The sequence below is a fragment of the Hylobates moloch genome, unplaced genomic scaffold (genome assembly GCF_009828535.3).
Source record: "Hylobates moloch isolate HMO894 unplaced genomic scaffold, HMol_V3 SCAFFOLD_13, whole genome shotgun sequence".
Classification (NCBI taxonomy): domain Eukaryota; kingdom Metazoa; phylum Chordata; class Mammalia; order Primates; family Hylobatidae; genus Hylobates; species Hylobates moloch.
In genome coordinates, this window is record NW_026652288.1 from 8,457,981 (window position 1) to 8,473,699 (window position 15,719).

The following is a 15,719-nucleotide window of genomic DNA, read 5'->3' on the forward strand; positions in this document are numbered from 1 at the left end:
GCAGTGGCGCAATCTCGGCTCACTGCAAGCTCCGCCTCCCGGGTTCACGCCATTATCCTGCCTCAGCCTCTCCGAGTAGCTGGGACTACAGGCGCCCGCCACCATGCCCGGCTAATTTTTTGTATTTTTAGTAGAGACAGGGTTTCACCGTGGTCTCGATCTCCTGACCTCGTGATCCGCCTGCCTCGGCCTCCCAAAGTGCTGGGATTACAAGCGTGAGCCACCGTGCCCGGCCAAGTGCCACATTTTCTTAATCCAGTCTATCACTGTTGGACATCTGAGTTGGTTCCAAGTCTTTGCTATTGTGAATAGTGCCGCAATAAACATACGTGTGCATGTGTCTTTATAGCAGCATGACTTATAATCCTTTGGGTATATACCCAGTAATGGGATGGCTGGGTCAAATGGAATTTCCAGTTCTAGATCCCTGAGGAATCGCCACACTGACTTCCACAATGGTTTGGACACATGAAGGGGAACATCACACACTGGGGACTGTTGTGGGGTTGGGGGAGGGGGAGGGATAGCATTAGGAGAGATACCTAATGCTAAATGACGAGGTAATGGGTGCAGCACACTAACAGGGCACAGGTATACATATGTAACAAACCTGCACGTTATGCACATGTACCCTAAAGCTTAAAGTATAATAAAAAAAAAAAAAATCTAACACTGGCTACCCGCTCGGGACCCCTTTCATGCTGTGGAAGCTTTGTACTGTCACTCTGCTCATTAAGCCTACAGCTTGTTTTCTATCGGTCCGCTCCATGTCTCTCTCTCACCGTGGGCTGGCGCCACACCAAATCTTCGGCGTGGCTAAGGCAAGAACCTCTGGCATTACAGGATTTCTGGGTCAAATGGCATTTCTGGTTCTAGATCTTTGAGGAATTGCCACACTGTCTTCCACAATGGTTGACTAATTTACATTCCCATCAACAGTGTAAAAGCATTATTATTTCTCCACAGCCTCACCAGCATGTTGTTTCTGACTTCAATAATCACCATTCTGACTGGTGTGAGATGGTATCTGATTTTGGTTTTGATTTGCATTTCTCTAATGATCAGTGATGTTGAGCTTTTTTTCATATGTTTGTTGGCCACATAAATGTCTTCTTTTGAGAAGTGTCAGTACAGGACGCATGGTGCTGACATCTGCTTGGCTTCTGGGGAGGTCTCAAGAACCTCAGGAGGTTCATGTCCTTTGCCCACTTTTTGATGGCTTTTTTTCTTGTAAATTTGTTTAAGTTCCTTGTAGATTCTGGATATTACACCTTTGTCAGATGGTTAGATTGCAAAAATTTACTCCCATTCTGTAGGTGGACTGTTCACTCTGATGATAGTTTCTTTTGCTGTGCAGAAGTTCTTTAATTAGATCCCATTTGTCAATTTTTGCTTTTGTTGCAATTGCTTTTGATGTTTTTGTCATGAAATCTTTGCCCATGCCTATGTCCTTAATGGTACTGCCTAGATTTTCTTCTAGGGTTTCTATAGTTTTGGGTTTTACATTTAAGTCTTTAATCCATCTTCAGTTAATTTTTGTATCAGGTGTAAGGAAGGGATCCAGTTTCAATTTTTTGCGCATGGCTAGCCAGTTTTTCAAGCACCATTTATTAAATAGGGAATCCTTTCCCCATTGCTTGCTTTTGTCAGTCTGTTGAAGATCATATGGTTGTAGATGTGTGGTATTATTTCTGAGATCTCTATTCTGTTCCACTGGTCTATGTGTCTGTTTTTGTACCTGTACCATAAATGTTCAATTTTCACCATGAGGAATAAATGCCAGGCTCAACTGTTCTAATATCCTTTCACCAAAATGCCTGGCAGTTTTTCAGGTTCTTAGCTATTGCCTCTGTTACCCTTATCTGTCTTTTCCATAACTACTCTAAATAAGGACTGTTTAATAAGCTAGCAACAAGTAGGAGGAAGTCATTTTTTCCCTACACAGTTAATTTATCTAAAAGATTCTAAAGTTATATTTTTAGTCAGCTGGTATTAAAATACTATTTTGAAGTCTATATTTATTAGTATTTTAATAAATACCAATTGCAAGCAAAGCACTTACAGAAGGTTGAACAATTTTAAATAAAGGGAGAGATTCTAGAAAATAAAATCACTATTATACTCGGATATTTATTTAAAGGTTAAAATATTTTTTAAAGACTCCCAATACTACATCCTGATGAAGAAGACAGAGAAGAAGCCAGTCACAATACAATGTCTCAATGGTGACTGCTATTCTTTCAAAAAGTAAACCAAGATTTTTATGCTAGCAGGTAAACAAGTAAAAATATCTTTGTTTCTCCAACTTAAATAAAAAATTCTTTATAAGAATCTCACTAAATAAGCAATCTAACAAACCTCAACAAGACTAATGAATTTCACAGACTTCTAGAGCTGCCAGTTACTGGTTTTGTGACCTTGTTGAAGTGATTTAATCTTCTGGAACCTCAGTGTCCCCATCTGTACAAGTAGACAGTAACACTTCCTACACAGGATTGTTTCAACAGTTAAATGGGATACAGTATTTAGCAGAAAAAAAAAAACACTCAGCAAAGTGGCACATAGAAATCACTCCATTATTCAAATTCCAAAGTCAAAGGCCAAAGGCTCTTTCTATTAAACCATACTCTTTGTAACACAGTGACTACAGAACGTGCACGTCAAGTCTATACACTTATAACAACACACCACATCACAGGTAGAGTTCATCATTTAGCCAGTCCCAACTGTCTAAGACAATTTCCTCATTTACTAACCAAAAGTTGAAAAAATACCCCTTTCACTCACGCTTCTTTTCTCAAAAAACTTCAACACGAACCACAATTTTTATATAAATGGCATGGTATTGTAACAGCTGAATAATTTTTTTTATCATTCTAATGGATGGTTGCATGGGCTCTTAATTTTTCTTTCGGTGTTCTGGCAAGGATTAGGATCTTGGTGTAAAAGTAAGATTAGTTTCCAGAAGTACCCGAAGGCAAAAGATGCATCCTTGTACTTTATCATAAAGAGTAATAATCTTATTTTAAGTTACTACAACTACCTAGTTATGTTTCAGTAATATATAATTATTTTCAAGATCAGATATATCATCAAATTGGATGATATCTTGAAAATTTTTTGGGTGGAAGAGAGGGTGGAAACAGGGTCTTGCTCTGTTGCCCAGGCTGGAGTACAGTGGCACAATCACAGTTCACTGCTGCCTTTAACTCTTGGGTTCAGCAATCCTCCTGCCCTCCTCAAGTAGCTGGGACTACAGGTGTATCACCAAATCTGGCTAAGTTATACAATTTTTGTAGAGGCAGGGTTTCACTATGTTGCACAGGCTGGTTTTGAACTCCTGCCCTCAAGCAATCTTCCCACCCCAGCCTCCCAAAGCACTTGGGGTTACAGGCATGAGCCACTACGAATGATATCTTTTGATTTTTTAATTGATTAATTTGGGGCATTAACTATCAAACTGACCTTTTAGACAGTACTGACCCGGCAGAGCCCCATTCTATGAGCAATCTATGTGAACTTCTTTTTACTCTAATAGGTTCAGAATGTCCAAAGTAATGCCTTTATTTATCAAAAACATGTATTAGTCTTATCATCCCTCTAATTAACAGAATCCCCCCACTTCATATAAAAGCCCTCGATCCAAGAAAAAAAAAGTCCTTCCCTTACTTGCTCAAGAATGACTGAAACCCCAGCAAGGATTCAGTTTACAATTTGAAATAGTTAATTCAAATATAACACCTCCAAAAGAGACACTACATTAGCTTATCAGTATACAAAGGAATCTCAATCACACCCTTTCCTGAGTGCAGGATTTGACGGCACAATGCTATGTTCTGAAAATCTTTCAGAAATCCAACAGGACCTGGACATCCTATTACCTATTACCAAGTAACTCCCTAAGGGAACTGAGAATATTTTTAAAACCTTACATCCTAAGCACAATATGCCAAAAGGCAACCACATTCTTTTGGATAGAGATATATGCATATTTGCTCTGACGAACAGTCACCAACACCTACGACCCCTGCTTTTGTTCAGAGACCCTGTTGGCTCCACAAACTCTCCTCAGTCTATTTAGAGTATTTTTTTTAATGACACAATGTCATAATCATAATGGTTACTGCTTAGAAATAATAATAAAAAGCCCTGGGTGGAATGGGACACAACAAATTCAAATCCTAGATCACCATTTACTAACTTCTGTTTCTTGGTGAAAGAGGCATAACACACAAACCTGTAAGTGCTGTTGCTAGGATGCAATAGCATGTGCTTATCAGTGACTGATACATGGTAATTATTGAAACATTAACTCTTAGGAGGATAAGATAATATCAAAAAATCAATTTTAGAATTACTCACAGTTTCCCAAATGAAATTCAACTTTTATCTTGGGTTAGCACAGCAATACCAAGAGGGCCTGTACCTTTATTCCAAACCCCTGAAAGGCTGGTAAATATAGTCCACAGAGAACATACAAGAAAACAATCTAAAGTCCACTTTCCTTGCCACCACATTTTATTCTCTCTTGTGGGATCATGGGATTGTCCTCAGTGAAGTTAGTATTTTCCCCACAGAGTTCCTGCCAAGCCACTAACCACTGCTAACTAACTCCATGAGGACACATTTTCAAATGACTTGAGCCTTCTGCCTGCTAGATGGCACTTCCAAGATCATCATTCATTCCCAGTAGAGTTAAGGCAGTTCCTGACGACATTTCTATCTAGGAAGCCACTGTAGGAGTGCTGTGAGTACCGGCAGATGACAGATAACACGGAAACCAGGACAGTCTCCTCTTCAGGGTCATGGTGGATTGAGACAGAGGCCACGGCAGCCCAAGCTGCCTCTTCCTGCCCCGACTCCACCCCACTTTGCCAGTTAACATGTCTGCTGACCTGTGGAGAGCCTAAGAGGAAGAAAAGCAAGAGGGAAGAGAAGCAGAGAACACCAGGAGACTACGGCAAGTCAACCCATCAAGTGTGGCATTCAAGGCCAAGAGCATGAGTGAGAAGCATCTGTTTGGAAATCTCTTACACCAGGAACCAATATCCAGCCAAAAAAATGTTAAAAAGAGTCAAAGGCAAGAACTCACAAATACTCATTTGATAGAACAGAATACAACAGATAACTTCACTTACTGAGCTCCTATCATCTGTATGCTCAACAGCGGGATTTTAAAAAGAGTAAAATATCCCTGCCAAGGAGCTCACACTCTGGGGAGAAGAAAATGAACTGCAGGACACGGTGATAAAATATGACAGTATGAATACTTAAAAACAAGCTTTAACATCACATAATCAGGAGAGAGAAAAAAAAAACAGCAAAATACTCCAGAAGTAAAAATGACCTTTGAAAGGATTTGATCTAGAAGTCGGAACACCTCTTCTTGGTAGCTGAACCCATTATTCCAAGAAAAGTTTACCTATGTGCCCACAATATGAAGCATGTAGGTACCCTGCTCCTCATCTAAGTTACTGATTTAATCCAATTTAAGCCTGGAAAAGTAAAGTGACTTAGCCAAGGTTCTGAAGGTAATGGAAACTTAGCAGAGCTTGAATTCAAACCCATATATATCTGACTCCAACCAGTGCTCATAAAAATTAATCACTAAGGCCACCCAGTGGGAATCAGAGTTTAAATTCAATCTTTTTTCATGTCCTTGTCTGCTGTTCAATTTTATCATCAATAAAGTAGGCTTCTGAGGAAAATATATTTCCCAATTTTTAAAATAAGTATACGTTGGCATCGTTCTACTTAACACCACATATCTGTAAATCATTTGTAACTTTTTTATTCTACTGAATACAGTCAGTGGCTGATACATAGTTTTACTACTTTCCACCACAGCTGTTTCCTCCAGGATACCCCCCAGCCTTTGGTACACCCTTCTTTTGTAACAGTAATTGCCTGTGGTGGGTGTTTGACTGTAAGCTTCATGACGGGACAGAGTCTGTCTTTTTTATTCATCACTAGATCCCAGCATCAGCATGACAAACATCTGTTGCAGGAATGACATTGTAATGTTCCCAACTCAATTGTTCATTTCAGAGGGTAAGGAGCCCATCTCCTTTATCCCTGAGTTCCTGGAAATACTGTGGCCCACAATAAATGTTTGTTCAAATTGGTGGGCAGCTGAACCATATGATGGGCGGTTTAAAATCACTTTCCTACAGCTCTATGATGGGAAGTTTAAAATCACTTTCCTACAGCTTTTACAATATAATTCCATACACAGCGAGGCAACCCATTAGATCTATGCAATAATTTATTGCATATACTTACATTTTTTACATTTTTCTTTAGGTCATTTATCTTGTTGAAAATTACCTGCCTGTAATCCCAGCACTTTGGGAGGCCAAGGCAGGCAGATCAAAGGTCAGGAGTTCAAGACCAGTCTGGCCAATATGGTGAAACCCCGTCTCTACTAAAAATACAAAAATTAGCTGGGCATAGTGGCGCATGCCTGTAATCGCAGCTACTTGGGAGGCTGAGGCAGGAGAATTGCTCAAACAGGGACCTGGGAGACAGAGGTTGCAGTGAGCCGAGATTGTGCCACTGCACTCAGCCTGAGCTACAGAGGGAGACTCCGTCTCAAACAAAAAAACGAAAGAAAGAAAGAAAGAAAGAAAGAAAAAGAAAGAAAGAAAAAGAAAGAAAGAAAGAAAGAAAGAAAGAAAATTACTTGCCAAGTTATAAAGAAAATTTTCAGTTTCACTTCTCAAGGTTAACAGGCTTCCACTCTTGAATATTGCAGAACACGGCCACATTGTGCTGCCTAAGCCAGGGAAAATAGCTTCCTAATTCCAATTAGATACACCTGAAACACATTCCTCTTCCCCTTCCTCCACAGCCTAAGTGGAGAGGCTCCCTATGTTCGGCCCTTCCCTCATTTCCACCCCTCTGCTTCTTCCCTGGGAACAGAGAGAGTACAGTCTGGCAAGAGCTGCTGCAGGTACGAGAATCAGGGATGAGACTTGCTCCAGGGGCACAGAAAAGGAGACAGAGAGTCTACAGTGGCTTTCATGAGACTCCCATGGGGCAGGCCCTGAGGTGGATCCCAGTGTTCTAAATGAGGCAGGGGCTATGGCTGGGAAGCAGGAGTTCAAGGGGGCTCCTTGGACAAGGTGTGCTGTGATGCAGAAGTCATGTCATCACTCATCTATTCACCAGTGAACACTCACTGAGAGCATACAATCTCTTAGGTACTGACTATATTCAGAAAACAAAACAGGCAGCATAATGGCCATCACAGAATTTGCAGTCAATGAGGGCGAAACACATTCCTCAAGTTAACTCTCAAACATTTATCATTAAGAACTGAGATAGATTCTCTGAAGGAAAGGAACACAACTCCACAAGAGGATGTATAACAAATCATTTGTCCTAGATTGAGACATCTTAGCAAGACTCGCTAGGGATGTAATACAGTGAAATCTGAGAGTCAGGAGGAGAGGGAGGATGAAGAACACTCCAGACAGAGGGAACACAGGGAACCACGCCTGCAGAAAAGAGACATTTTCCAGGAAGGAAGGAAGCGCAGTCATGGAGAACAAGGCAAAGGAGTCGGTAGAGGGTGGACAAAACCAGGCTGTATCCTAAACTCACTCCTTTAAGAAGTATTTACTGAGACCCTACCACTTGCCAGGCACTCTGCGAGGCCCTGGGGATGAAGTGGTGTGTGAGACAGGCAGGACGTGCTCCCGCTCTCCTATCACTCACACTTGCCAGGGAGAGACAGACCAAGACGTAAACAAGTAAGATCACGTCAAACAGTGCTACGTGCATGTGACTGCCACCACGGTGCTGAATTTCTACGAGAGGGAAGTCCAAGCACACAGACTGCACCTACCTCGGGGCCTGGTTTAAATGGTGCTGGTTGTGGCACACATCAAGATGCATGTAGGGTTGTCTCCATAGCCAGATCATACATTTTTTTAGAGGCAAGGCACACGTGTGTCTATTTTTAAATTGTATATACTAAATAAATGCTAGATAAAAGAGAAATTTAGCCCTCTCTGTATCTCTGTTCCCTTAGTACATGAAACACATTTGATGAATTTGTTTCTCATTTGAGAGGACGAAAGGACTGTTACACAAACAATATACTTTGGCCAAAGGGAAATGGCTAGGAAAGCATGCCTTGAGATGTAACGGTGTCACCCCACCCCCACCAAGCTCATATGCTTAGGCACACGCTCTCTCTCTAGCATATACACACACACACACTCACACCTCACCACCCCCTATAGTCAGGCTACTTATCAGGCCAGTGCTTCCATGCCGTTTCATGCCACCGTGTTTCATGCTGCCATGTTTCATGCCTCCACGCCTCTGCCTGTGCTGTCCATCCTGCAGTAAAGTCTGCTCTTGCTACGTCTTCAGCTACTTAAGAATCCTCATATCTAATTCACATACCATGCCCCCCCAAGGAAGCTCTGCCCTGAGTTGCTTGCTCCTAGCTGGGTTAGCTATTTTTGTAAACTCTCTGCCACCAGAGCTCTTAGCACACAATATTAAAATGTGTTCACATGCCTCCAGCCATACTGAACTCCTCGGAGGAGAAGCTGAGGACAGTGCCTAGGACAGGAGAGGGGTGTGATAAATAAGATGAATGAATGAATGAATCAATAAAACAGTCTGATTTCATGATTCATCACCCTGACTGGAATTCTGTCTACCACACAACAGTGAAGGAATCTTTCTACTAAATGGAGACTGATATTGGTGCATCTCAGGATCTTAATCTCAATTCTGTCCCTTTGCACTCTGGCACAGCCACTTGTCCCCCACATCCATGTCCTGTGCTGGGGGAACACACTCCACAGCTGAACCCGATGGAGGCCCGAAGCCCTGACCAGGTGGCACTTGAGTAAATCCTGCTGCTCACTCATCCTGGCCTAGAGTCAGAGAACCTGGGACTGCTGGAGCCAAGGAAAATGGCAGGACAGAGTCCAATGGCATCAATCGCAGCGGGAGCACGGGGTAAAGATGTCTTGTGACAGGGATGAAGGGAGGTTCTAGGACAAGGAGATCAGGGCTGAGGCACCGCTTCAGGACTTATGCTGAAGCAAGCAAGCTTATGCCAGGCTGCAGGGTCAGAGACACAGTCAGGCCAAAGACGCTCTCAGACCCTCCACACCACACAGGTCCTAGGAAACAGGCTTCCGTGGCTGCTTTCCAGAGCACACAAGCCCTGGGGAGCAGGGAGGTCATCTGAGGACAGAAAAGACACGGCCAATCCTTTCCCTGGAGCGATCTTCAAACACATACACACACAGAATAAACTTTGGAAACGGTTTTAAAACATCACATGATGTCAAAATCACTAGAAAGAAAGTCACTTGAACTTTCTCATCCCATATCTCAAGAAAGATTCTCCTCTGTCTGCTGATATCTGTAATTCCTTTAACGGCAATAGTTTTTTGTTTCATAAAAAGAGATAAAGGGCAATTATCTGTGACAGATCGTGCAAATAAATTTCAGTCAAATGAAATTAGATTACTTGAAACAGCATGCTCAGAACAGAACAGATACCAGTTCATACCCACTGTTTTCCAGCTACACGTCCTCAGTTACCTAACAACTCAGTCTCTGCTTGCTTACTTATACAATGAGGCGCCACCACCTCTCAAGCAGTAAAACTGCCAATGGGGCACACAATCAGCCCCCTCTTCCCTTCTATGTCTTACTGGGGGATAGAAAACAAGGTACTGGGAATGTAAAGAGAAGGAACAGAAGTACTAAGGCATAAAAGGCAGAGAACAGGGAGAAAGTCAATGCTGCAATGATAGAACTTTTCCATTTTCTTTTTTCCTCTATTTTTTTTTTTTTTTTTTTTTGAGATGGAGTCTCGCTCTGTTGCACAGGCTGGAGTGCAGTGGAGCGATCTTGGCTCACTGCAACCTCCACCTCCCCGGTTCAAGCAATTCTCCTGCCTCAACCTCCCGAGTAGCTGGGATTACAGACATGCACCACCACGCCTGGCTAATTTTTTGTATTTTTAGTAGAGATGAGGTTTCCCCATGTTGGCCAGGCTGGTCTCAAACTCCTGGCTTCAAGTGATCCACCTGCCTTGGCCTCCCTAAGAGCTGGGATTACAGGCATGAGCCACTGTGCCTGGCCTAGATTATATTTTAAAGGTAAGACATGAATCAGAATAATAAAACATACCATAGAGGCATTAAAGGGAATTACAAAAATAAAGTGTGTATATGTGTGTGTCTGTGTGTGTATATATATTTGAATTTACACATGGGTCAAAGCAAGTACAATAACTACATTATGAATATCTCATAAAGAGCATAAAGCAAAAAAATCATAAAGCAGAGAGAGGCAAGAATTTAAAAACTGTTCAGCACTCAGATAAGTTCAAATCTTTCATTTTAAAGACTTAAACTCTGGCTAGTCAAAGAAATATATTAAAACGTAATGTAAGAAATATATACCATGTAAAACTAGACTAAGAGAAATAAATGGATTGTATTCAACATAAACAGTAACTTTGGACAACACATAAAAATGCTCTAAGTCCCTCTAGTGTATTTGGTCTGACCCATTAAGCATTTTTAATTATTGTAAAGGCCTAAGCAGAAAAAAAAAAAAGAGCATATTCAGATAATAAGAAAAAAAAGTAAAAAAGTAAAGTCATAGAAAAATATATATGGGTATAAGCTGAATAGAAGGGAGCTAAAAAAGAGATTAAAATATGTACTTTTCAAATTAATTATCCACCTGCTATTTACTGCCAACCCCAGCAATTTACTCACATGGCAAACCTCACTTACCTGCCCTAATCTTCTACATCAATAGTGTCAAATTACAACACCAAGATTCTATCCTAAGTATCAGCAGCATATAAGCAAGTAGCATTATCTCCCTGAATACTTACTGTAAAAGAGTAACATTACTAATTTTATACAACCGTATGTCTCTAAAGCAGCACTATCCAATATCATTTTCTGCAATGACAGAAATGTTCTCTATCTGCACTGTCCAATGTAGCCACTAGCCATATGTGGCTAGTGAGCACTTGAAATGTGGCTAGTGTACGGGCGTGGTGGTGTACGCCTGTAATCCCAGCTACTCAGGAAGCTGAGGCAGGAGAATCGCTTAAACCCGGGAGGCAGAGGTTGCAGTGAGCTGAGATTGTGCCACTGCACTCCAGCCTAGGCGACAGAGTGAGACTCCGTCTCAAAGAAAAAAAAAAAGAAATGTGGCTAGTGTAACCAAGGAACTGAATTCTAAATTTTAATTAATTTAAATTTACACAGTCACATGTGCACTAGTGGCTGTCATACTCAGCAGTGCAGGTCTAAAGTATTACAAAGTTAACTTCACAGACTGCAACTGCCTTTCAGAAAAAGAAACAATTTCCCATTGCTAAACATGAATTTACTAACCTTCCAACTGAAAAGCGTATTACTTTTGCTTTGGCCAAAATGTATGTAAGTCCCCTGTTTTCAGTAATCTAATCTAATCTAAACCTGATTAATATCTTTTGCATCAGATATTAATTGTAGCATCACTCTGAACCCATCAAGGTACAAGTTTTTTAAAAAATAGGGTCATAATCCTATAAAAATTGCTTCATCTGAAACACCATCTAAATATCCTTTCTCTCCTTATAAAAATTAAAATAAAAACATCAGGAACTTGGAAGGGTTGGTTTACAGAGGAAAAAGAAAAGTCAGTGCAGGCAATGTCAATGGAGATGGAGAAGACAGTACACATTACAACAGAGGTAGCGACTGACAGTGCCAAACACAGAAAATGCAAATTAGAATGAGACTTAGAAAAAAACTAATAAAAGCCATAGGTCTGATTCTTTATACAAAGTTCTTGCAGACATATGTGACTCAGAATTCAGAAATATGGTACCTAGGTCATACATCATAGCTCAGACATTGCAGAACATCCAGCAGGATCTGCTAATAGACTCTGTCCCTGGGTTTTCAATCAAGTACATTTTATCCATCTCTATTCCCAAATTTCCATCTCTAGCCCAGCTACCCAGCTCCTACTACATGTCTTAGTTACCAATCTCCTATTATATGTCTTACAGATATCTTAAAGTCAGCATCCACTTACACAGCAAAACTTCACTGAGTGTTTACTAACTACCAAACACTGTTTAGGGGCTGAATATATACCCACTTGAAATGCTCTATGCCACCTTCAACATGCTCTCCACTTTCAGGACTCCCCACCTCAGAAGACAGTGCTTCCATCTACCCTACTGTTCAAGCAGGAAACACCGAAGTCATCCTTGACACCTTATTTCCTACCAGTCCTTCTAACTCTCTCTCCAGTCTACTCACTTCATTGCATCTCTCTACTGCTATCACCTACAGACTAAGCCAGTGGTTCTTAACAGCAGGCAATTTCGCTTCTCCAAGAGACATGTGACAATATCTGGAAACATTTATGGTTGTCACAGGTCAAGGGGTGCTACTGGCATCTAGGGGGTGAAAGCCAGGAATGCTGCCTAACATCCTAGAACGCACAGCTTAGTCCTGAATGTCAATGAATCATCCATCCCAAAATGTCAACGGTGCTTTAAGTAAAAAGAAGAATGATGCATACCAATGATTTTATTTTTATATTTATGACAATTCTTCTTTAAAAAGTTATCACAATTCAGAATTACTTTTAATGTAATAAATAAAATTCTATTTTGATGCAATTCTATTCAAGTGAAGTATATATTTGCATGTGAACAAAGTGAATACTCACTTGTGCATGTTCTCCACTCCTATGATGATCATGATACAGTAGGAAATTCCACTTTGTACAAGAAAGTGTAAGGCATACCTATAAAAAGTAAGAGCACTATTAGAAGAGGGATGGCAAGTCACAAACATCAAGCTGAAGTGAATTAAGCTAAAAAATACTTATGCATAACACAGTATTCCCAGAAAAAAAAATAAGGAATGAAACTTCAGGAGCTTAAAATCCTGTGGACACCCTAAAGAGGGAGTCCCATACCACAAGCTCCAGAAGAGCTAGGGGGAAAAAACAAGGCCTAAAACCATGCCCAGTGTCCAGCACTCCATGTCTCCTGGCTGCATGGAAGCCATGTGGGATTATGTGGCTCGGGATTATAGCTTTCTTCATAACTCAAGGCACAATTATTTAAAAAAGTAATTAATACGAATTTCAGGATCATCCTGACAGAACATCAGTTGTTTCCCCAAACTAGTTTCTCCAATACCAACTTTGTACTCTGCCTTTACCTTTTTAACAATATGACTGACAAAACAACAAAAAGTGCTAAATATTAGAATTTACAAAAGGGTATACTCTTCTCAATACATGATGGCTCAAGTCAAATAAACTTCCTTATATAAATCGAATTCATTCATTTTAATTTGCTGTAACGTATCTATAGACATCCTGGCTAACATGACAGTCTTTTCTTTTTTTGAGGCGGAGTCTCACACTGTTGCCTGGGCTGGAGTGCAGTGGCACGATCTCGGCTCACTGCAACCTCCGCCTCCCAGGTTCAGGTGATTCTCCTGCCTCAGCCTCCAGAGTAGCTGGGATTACAGATGCCCACCACCACACCTAGCTAATTTTTTGTACTTTTAGTAAAGACAGGGTTTCACTATGTTGGCCAGGCTGGTCTTGAACTCCTGACCTCGTGATCTGCCCACCTCAGCCTCCCAAAGTACTGGGATTATGGGCATGAGCCACCGCACCTGGCCCATGACACAGTATTTTCTAATATTCCAATATTCTTGAAATCCACCATTAAATTAGATAATTTACTCATTTCACAAAATTCAGGCAAAACATGATTAGGATGTCTGTGACTAAAATCAATCAAAACTATCCCTAATTTATGCATGTCCGTGCATGCGCACACACTCTCTCTACTTTCTTTCCCTTTTGGGGGCATGAACAATTTAAAATAAAATTTTCGAATCATCAGGCACAATTTAAAGTATTTTTTTTCTTGAATCTCTAAATCTACTTTAATTTTAAACTACTACTAAGGGTGTTAACCTATGATTAAAATAACTTTTAAACTTAATCTTTATAGAATAACAGGCACCTCCAATGTGGAAAAGTTAAGCAAAATTTTGAACACATTTTTCCATAGAAATATTATAAACCAGTAATAGTCTCCAAGGCAGGCCTGTAGGAGAAACTTATTTGACCCACTGTACAGAATAGGTCAGTCTATCTGTTTGAGTGACACACACACACACACACACACACACACACACGAAAATGTTGGCCTTTTTTTAATATGATTATAATCAGAGGAAGCAGAAAAACCTAAATGAGTATAAAAGGAAATAGAAGAAAGCTTTTTTAAAAAACAATTAAAACACACACTTTTCAAATTTATGATCTACCTCTTATGTGTTGCCAACACTAGCAATTCACTGGCTGACTTCTGACTTCGTGCGAAAGGTGACAAGGGCTGCTAGAACACCCTTAAGGGCTTCTTAAATCGCGAGTAGAACTCAATACAGGTACTTAAACATAGAAAACACATTTTTGAGGGCTCTTGGGGGAAAAAAGTGTTCCTTTGCTATGTTACATTTCTTGAAACATGAGAGATATATCACAACTTTAGAAGCTACGAGTCTTCTCAAACAGTGCTATGGTGCCTCATATCACCCTAAGGTGCCCCTCCTCTCCTGAAATCGTCATTCAGGTGGTATGTTTGGCCATCTTTGGAGAGCAGTATAATATTTGGGCAGCCTCCTGCTGTGTAAACCTTCATTGTTGCAACAATCCAAGTTCAGCAGTAGAAGGTGAATCTGCATTTACCTCTATCTCACTGACCTCCACAACAAGCATTCAATTGCTTTTCTACTCAATGAATGCACCGGTGATATTCTTCCTAATTTTCTGTACTGAGTTATTCTGCTTGTTCTCATTGGTAAAGAGATCATAATAAACACAGTAGCCACTTGAGACTTTTCAGGATTAAGAGATAATACATGAAAAGCATTGACGGGGTTATCTAGCACGTAGTAAGTACTCAACTATTAAGTATTATTAGTAAAGTAAAAAATAAAGATAGGTATGTTAAAAGTATATTATAATCCAACCCTCATAATTTCAGAACTGAGGAAACTAAGATCATATATCTAGTCAGTATATTCCAATTGACATCAAAACTCAAGTTGTTTCGGGGCAATTTATCCACTGGCTGATTCTCTAAGGAACGCAGCCAGGTAGAATGGAACCCCATGGGCTGTGGATCATCATCTTTAAAGCTACCTAATAAGTGCTTTGAAAATGAAACAATGCTTTGTCACAAAACATTAGTGTGTTTTCAGATATCACATTTTAACTCTTCTGAATTTCAAGTCACACTAAAGGCAAGTATAAGGTTTATTTTTAGCACAAATAAAAAAGGGCACAGGTTTAAAAAAAGGTTGAAAACACCTCTTCAATTGTTCCACTAATCTTTACTGAATGTCTACCTTCTGAAAGGCACTGTACTGAACACTAGAAATACAAGAGTCAGTGAGACAGTTTATGTCCTCATAGAGCTCCCAGTCTAGAGAGAAAGACAAGAATAAATAGATTACTTCAATACTGTACGATACATGCTAAAAAAGAGATTGGATAAACACAAAAATTTCCAATCTGCATTACTCTGGATGACGGTAATAACAGATGAATGACTCTCAGCAACTTTCCATGTTCATAATGACGAGCTATCACGCCATGTTCTTTCTGTAGTTTTGCAGACTTAT

The 15,719-nt window shown here is 40.3% G+C and overlaps 1 protein-coding gene across 2 annotated transcripts in view; it reads right to left on the bottom strand.

The window, feature by feature from the left end:
- Positions 1–15,719, bottom strand: part of MBOAT2 (membrane bound O-acyltransferase domain containing 2) — a 153,322-nt gene that overhangs the window by 80,362 nt on the left and 57,241 nt on the right. For both annotated transcript variants that reach the window (XM_032172165.2, XM_058426795.1), the window contains one exon: positions 12,733–12,810. In XM_032172165.2, coding sequence (XP_032028056.1) covers positions 12,733–12,810 — 78 coding nt within the window. The remainder of the gene's footprint in view (positions 1–12,732; positions 12,811–15,719) is intronic.